We start from the raw sequence: 7,593 nt of genomic DNA on the forward strand, positions 1-7,593 counted from the left end.
GTGTGTGTGTGTGTGTGTGTGTGTGTGTGTGTGTGTGTGTGTGTGTGCAGGTGCAGTACACAGCGTACGGGGAGGTTTACTTTGATTCCAACCCAGACTTTGTGCTGGTGATTGGTTTCCATGGAGGCCTGTATGATCCTCTGACACGACTGCTGCACTTTGGAGACAGAGACTACGACATCCCAGCTGGAAGGTATTCACTCATTTTACAGTCCAGGCGTGAGAGGTTATTCTCTACAACAGGACGCTATTGTTCTGTCATTGTCACATTTGACAATTTGTGTGTGTGTGTGTGTGTTTTTTTTTTACAAAGGTGGACCACTCCTGACATCAGCACATGGACACGTGTTGGTAAAGACCCCCAGCCCTTCAACCTCTACATGTTTCGAGGCAACAACCCTATCAGCAAGATTCATCAGGTCAAAGAATATGTCACAGGTAACAAGGAGACATTTAAAGAAAATAAGCACGAGAGGGATTGTACTTTTTGGGTCAAAAGATGTTCCGTGAGAAAAAAGTGGAGCAGGAGTTTTCAATGGTTTCAAACCAAGTGCTATAAAAGAACAGCTGTCCTAAAAAGTTCTATTATGGGTCTCCTTCTATTCACTACGATTAATACTTTTACTTTCTATAAATATAGTAAATGTAGGAACTAAAAACATGTTTAAGCCGGATAACCAAACATATTTCTATTTTCCAAGCTGTTTTTAAAATCACATGCTGATTGTTTCATTTGTTTGTAGAAGAAATTGTGACAACATGCTAGCATTACTTCATTACTACAGTGGATGCAGTTTGACAACAAATAGGGTTTTTTATGTTGTATTCCATCAGCCTGAATAGTGAAGTGAGGGGTTTTTACTAATTCTTGGAAATGCAGGCTATAACACACACAATACATTTAGTATGAAAGCTATGTTTAGTGAAAGTGAACAGCACGGTGAAATAAGTCTGATGCAACAGGTGACAAAAAGTTCCATCTGCCAGGAGGAAAGTAGACTTAACACAGAGATATAAAGTGAGTTTTTGTATCATAGGTAAAGGGTGCCTTGGTATCAGACACCAAGGAGTGTGACAAAGGGGAGCTATTTGACAGCCTGAACGGCCCGCAAACCCTGAGTGATGTTACTGTGCTATTTGCTGACAACATGAACACAAGAAAAGAGAAAATCCAGACAGAGGGCAGCGTCTCTGCATTTCCAGACACCGCCACACATTTCTAAAGGGTCATATTGATGATTGAGAGGGATTATATTTGATCAATCGATACATTGTTTATTTGGAAAATCCTGCATATTATAACTTTTAAAAGGGTTTATTAAGTTATTATAAGAAAGCATAAGAAATATACGCCTCTATTGAGTGCAAATCATCAAATCAACATGCTCATCAACTTCTTTTATTTTTCTCTTTTCCACATCCAATGCTCTGTTTCTCTGTAGATGTCAATATCTGGTTGGTCACATTTGGCTTCCATCTCCACAACGCCATCCCAGGATTCCCCATTCCCAAGTTTGACCTGACGCAGCCATCACTGGAGATGAAGAAGAGCCAGCTGTGGGACGACCTGCCTGTATGTATACCGAGTACTCTTAGATAGAAAGGCTGGACGAATTGCAGACGGCTTAAGAGCAGCAATGGCCTGTTGTATTAGCAGCACTCATCATGACTGATGGGCAGGTCAACATGGAGCACAAAATGCTGCTGCACTGCTCAAACCTTCAAGTGTTTTTGTGCTTCGGGCCACAACCAGTGATGTGATCATAACTGTATTATTATGATTTTAGTACTATTATTTGAATATATTTTAACTTTATTTCACCTGCAATGGTCGTAGCAGCATACATTTTTTAGCTCCATAAATAGAAAAAAGGAAAACTAAATATAACATTAAATTGTTTTATATATCATGAAGGTATACTATACTGTTAGGAAATGACCATTAGGAAAGAAAAGCAAATAATAAAAACCATAAAGAAGAAAAGCAGATGCAATAGAGAAAAAAGTCATGGAACAAATGACATAACTAAATAAATAAAGCAGGTGAAAAGGTGAGGAAATCCAGATCTGAACCTGAGAAAAGACAATAAGGAAACAGAGGGTAAGAGGAGGAAATGGATTGAGAATAATGAGGAGGAGAAGACAATAAAGAGTCATCCAGCAAAACCAATCATTCATTGCTTCTTTTGGCTTAAAGCTGCATTCTCTGCTCCTTCCTCTCTTCGTACAGCCGCTCTGTTACGGTTGCTATTTATACACTTGTTTGGTGGACAGGTTATCAGGAAGTCACATTTCTCTCACAAAGAGAGAGAGACTGCTGATATTCAGTGAAATAGAGACGTCAACATGAACACTTCTTAATGAAAACAGAGACAAAAATAGATTGTAGACATAATCTTGTTTGTGCTTTAGTGCTGTTCTGCAACTGTGCCTCTCTACTTTATTCTGATTTATTTCACAGCAAGTAAATGCAATAATAAAATAATAAAGACATAAGTGATAGATACAGTGTCCAAAGATACAGCCAGATATCTCATTTTCTCCCCCAGTCCCTGGGAGGGAGAATCAAAATGTAATACACATACAATCACATAACAATAGCATACACCCACAGGTATTATTACAATAATATCATTCATAGCTGTAGCTAGAGTACATAAGAATATCCAGCTCTTTACCACGATGGCATGTAATCACTGTTCTTTTTCAGTGTGTTTAATCTTTGTCCTACTTTGTTTGTTACCAGTTCACTCAACTTGAATTTGTTATCAGGGCACAAGGAATCCAAAGAGTGTAGGGAACTTGTAGGGTTAGGAGCCCATACAGGTGGTGATATTCTGGGGCTTTCTCAAATCAAACAATGTAATATCACTGATATAAATTTGATGAATAAAAGGATTAGCCCACCTGCCATAAACCTACCATCTGAAGCGTGAAACCTAAAGGGTTTCCTGTCCATAGACAGGACTCTTGCTTTAAATGCACTCGTGTGTAGTCAGAGCTTCAGCTCAAAACCTGCGAAAACGTAGCCACTCTGAATTTAAAATGTAGCGCCTTTAATGTCAAAAAATATTGTCATGCAATGTTGTTTTAAAGCAATGTGTAATGAACTTCGTATGTGGTAATGCAGCACATGAAGTCAAACGTTGCTCCTCTTCCTCTCGTCCTCAGTCTATCTCAGGTGTCCAGCAGGAGGTGACTCGTCAGTCTCAGGCCTTCCTGTCCTTTGAGCGCATGCCAGAGATCCAGCTCAGCCGGCAGCATTCAGACCACGCCAAACCCTGGCTGTGGTTCTCCACAGTCAAGTCTCTGATTGGCAAGGGAGTGATGCTCGCCGTGATCCAAGGCCGCGTGGTAACCAACGCCCTCAATATTGCCAATGAGGATTGCATCAAAGTGGCTGCAGTCTTAAACAATGCCTTTTACCTTGAAGACCTACATTACACAGTGGAGGGACGAGACACGCACTCCTTCATCAAGACCAGCCTGCCAGAGAACGACCTCAGCGCACTGCGGCTCACCTCAGGCAGAAAATCTCTGGAAAACGGTGTGAACGTCACAGTGTCCCAGTCGACGACGGTGATGAATGGGAGAACGCGGCGTTTCGCTGACGTGGAGCTGCAGTACGGCGCCCTGGCGCTCCACGTGCGATACGGGACAACGCTGGACGAAGAGAAGGCACGGATCCTGGAGCACGCCCGGCAGAGGGCGCTGGCGAGCGCCTGGGCCCGCGAACAGCAGCGGGTGAGAGACGGGGAGGAAGGAGTTCGGCTGTGGACGGAGGGAGAGAAAAGGCAGCTGCTGAGCAGCGGGAAGGTTTTGGGGTACGATGGCTACTATGTGTTGTCCATAGAGCAGTATCCCGAGCTGGCCGACAGCGCTAACAACATGCAGTTCCTACGGCAGAGTGAGATAGGGAGGAGGTAACACGGCATCGATTTCTACCCCGTGTGACTGTCAAAGACTAACAACAAGTTGAGTTTTAACACAAAGTGGATGTCACAGAATGAACTATCCTGAGACTCAAAAGTACCCACTGAAGTGACCCCATTTTTGCAAATTAGTTTTATTCTGAGGAGTAGGATTTATAGTGAACGATCACTTCAACGCAAATGACCCGAAACACAAACTACAGTTGTGATAGTTACAAAGAATCTTCATGCGCCTGCAACAAGGTTTAGTCTTTGGACCAATGCCTTTTCTCTCTCTCTCTCTTTCTATCCATATTTTCTTTCTTTCACCCTGTCCTCTGCCTTTAAACAGCCTGCACGCATGCCCCTCCCCCTCTCTCTGGTAGGCGGGGCTAACTTGAGTGCTATAATCGTGTGCTATCTAGCTGTGAAACAGTGGGGTGTAGAGACTCGTTCAAATTGCTGACAGAGCATTTCCGCAGCCATCACAATGAGATGAGCCCCCAAGCATTTAGACAGTTATAAACTGTCAGGAGTCGACGTAACAAATGTCTGTGGATCCCTCGCAGATGTTGCAGGTATCATATCTGTGTGGGTCCAGGTGTGACCAGTCACTCTGGGTTATAGACCCCATGAGCCATCGGATCTATTGTCTTTATGACTGAAGGAACTGGAACTGTTGTGGACTCTTGGTACCTCCGTATCTCTTGGTCAGTTCTAAAGCCAAGAGATACGGGCACAAAAAAGGACTACAATTTGTACGAGTGACAAAAAAAGACTTTATTTTCTGTTTTAATTTTTGTTTTGTTTTATATATAAACTTGCATTTGCTTCAGACAAAAAGGGGATAAAAAATGAACAAAAACAGTTACATAGTATTACCTATACCACTATTATACTATTATTACACCACCACCACCACCGGAATGGACCATGATCTGAACTAAACAAAACTTTGAGTTGTGTTTCTGTTTCCTTCTTATCTATTATGTCAGTTCTAAAGCCACTCCTCATCCCCCGTCCTTCTGCAAGGTCTATAAAGTTGTACAGTGTCAGGCTGTGAGGAAACGGGGCGACCACGGTGCCATGGCGGTCTCTGATTCTCTGCGGACCGAGTGGGCTCACCGGTCTGGTTAAACACTGGTCCCCTGTCAGCCCAGGAGCCCTTCACTTCTGCAAAATGTGACTCATAATGCATAGACCTTGTGCTTTTATCGGTCAAAGGTAGTAGTATTGCTTGCAATAGAAACATGTTGTCATGGCTTTGGGGGGGAAGGGTTGCTGTGAGTAGTAACTAATCGTTGCTTCTCTCCTCGTTTTTTGCTCGTTTCTCCTTAAAGGGACAGTGCATCGCCATCAGTGACTTTAATGAGTAACAGTAATCAAAAATCGATGTGGACGTTTTCTCATTGATTGTGGGTCTCTGTACTCTCATAGAGGAATTTTCTTTGTGTGTATGTGTGTGTTTACAAGGTTGGGAAGGCATCTTAAATCATTTTAAAGGAAAGAACAGGAACTTTACAGTGTTAACGTCATATGCTACCAATCTTTTTTCGGAGACGAGTTGACAATGTTTTATGGGTTGATCTTTTTTTATTTTGAAGGTTGAGAAATTCCACTTATCCGTACATCAATATTAGTCTCAGAGAAAGTAATTTATGTACAGTGTTTCTACGGTAAAGAATAAAACTCCTTGAAACTATTGTTTTTACTGTGTACATCTGTGTTTCTTTTTCTATCCACTCTCAAAGGCAAACGGGATGAAAAGCTGCTAGCAGCAATGAACGTGGTGTCATAGTGCCATGCAGCTTTGTGATATTGTTATTGAGGACAGATATGTAACAGTTATCAAAACACAAATGAAATTGAAAAGGCTTTATTTTCTTCAAAAACAAACTCGGGAGACTGCCTTTCGTGTCTCATCTGATACAATTTTTCCACCAAACTGAGCGCATAGATGCAGGCTTTTTAAAACATGGGAACTTTTATAATATCTGGTTGAAGCAGAAGTCATTTAAGAAACTGACTTCTCACAAATGGTGAGAAGGTAGCGTTTTTTGAACTCTGCTCTTTCTGTTCCTTTCGCTCTCGTTCTTGCTTGAAATTCGTTACAGCACACTGATTCAGGATGAGACAGTGAGGTAAGACTTTGGTGCTCTAGCAGTGGCCTTTTCTCAGCTACATCACACTGACTAGTCATTTAGGTTATGTCAACAAGGATTTTCATTCACTCAGTCTGATTCACATTAGATCATTTATGCAGAACGTTTTTCCATCGCTCCCTCTCTTTTATGGTTTCTCTGACTGCATTGAGGACAGCAGTGCCCTGGGGGGAGAGCAGGGGACATGTTACAGGATGGTTGCTGGTTTGAATCCCTGAATGACTAAAACAAAAGTACAGGATCACACATGGTTTATTTCCCAATAAACAGAATTTCGAAGATAATGAACTTCAGCCTAAGGAGATTTTGGACCACAGACAGTCTGATGAACTACAACACCTTTATCAAACAGACATTTCAATCTTCCTCAGGTCTCCAAACCAACAAGTAAACATCTCCTCATATATCAGTAAGCAATAGGTGCATCAGGTCAGTATCAGAATTAGCCAAGTAGGCCCATGTGAAGAAGTTGTGTCGCTTTCAATGTACTTACCCAGAAAGAGACATTCAGCTAAATAAAGCAAGAACACAGCTCAACAAGGTAAACATGAACATTTGACTAAAGATGTAAATATATATGAAAAAGTGTTTGTATATATTTTTTAAAACAATACACTATGAATTTAGTAAACAGTAGGACAATGATGTAAAATGTGCTTGAATAAATATGGCATCAATGTAATAGCTTGCTTTATAGGCATGAGGGGGGACATGACAGCATTTATATTGAGAGCGATGATATTAACATGTTAAAATGGTGTATTTAAACTATAAAATGTTTTATACACAGCTACCGTGGATGTTTAGTGTTATTGCACAGGGATTGTTACTGACATTACGTGGCTGATGTTCAGGATTCCTCAGAGTGATGCCTGTGGAAAGGAGCTGTTTTTGTGTCTGGTTGTGTTGTTTTGGTGTGTAGTGCTCTGTAGGACTATGGGACAGGTTCAAACAGGTCGTGTCCAGGATGTGAAGGGTCTGCAGTCATGTTTCCTGCCCGTCTCCTGACTCTAGACATGTATAAATCCTGGATAGAGGGAAGGCTTTCTGCAATCAAAGAGTCATTAAAAACATTATAAACAATTTTTATGGCATACTTTACTAATTATCATAGTATAGTATGTCATAAAATGTCATGATAGTAGAGTCCGTCATAAAAAGGCCAAGTATATTAAGCCATAAAATACCATAATGATGTTATGCCATAGTATGATACCATGAAAATATTAAAAGTACAAAGAGTCATACAATGAAAATATAGTATAGTATGCCATAAAAATTTCATTAAAAATCTCAGTGTAATATTCCATAAAAAACGTCATGAAATTATAGTATGCCTTTACAATGTTATTACAAAAATCATAAAAATAATAATAATGCATTTTATTTGTAACGCACTTTTCATTTTAAAAAAATCTCAGAGTGCCACAGAGCCAGTACATAGTAAAAACATAGTAAAAAACATAGTTAAAACAAACTATAATAAAAGAAGTAGTAAGCATAACAAAAACAGTGAATGA

The 7,593-nt window shown here is 40.6% G+C and overlaps 1 protein-coding gene across 1 annotated transcript in view; it reads left to right on the forward strand.

The window, feature by feature from the left end:
- tenm3 (teneurin transmembrane protein 3) overlaps positions 1 to 6,029 on the forward strand; it is a 101,514-nt gene extending 95,485 nt beyond the window's left edge. Inside the window, exons 39-42 of the mRNA XM_031867070.1 lie at positions 51 to 193; positions 314 to 438; positions 1,443 to 1,573; positions 3,172 to 6,029. Coding sequence (XP_031722930.1) covers positions 51 to 193; positions 314 to 438; positions 1,443 to 1,573; positions 3,172 to 3,927 — 1,155 coding nt within the window. The 3' untranslated portion in view covers positions 3,928 to 6,029. The remainder of the gene's footprint in view (positions 1 to 50; positions 194 to 313; positions 439 to 1,442; positions 1,574 to 3,171) is intronic.
- Positions 6,030 to 7,593: the final 1,564 nt, after the last annotated feature.

The sequence above is a fragment of the Anarrhichthys ocellatus genome, unplaced genomic scaffold (assembly GCF_004355925.1).
Source record: "Anarrhichthys ocellatus isolate YVR2014 unplaced genomic scaffold, GSC_Weel_1.0 scaffold38, whole genome shotgun sequence".
NCBI lineage: Eukaryota > Metazoa > Chordata > Actinopteri > Perciformes > Anarhichadidae > Anarrhichthys > Anarrhichthys ocellatus.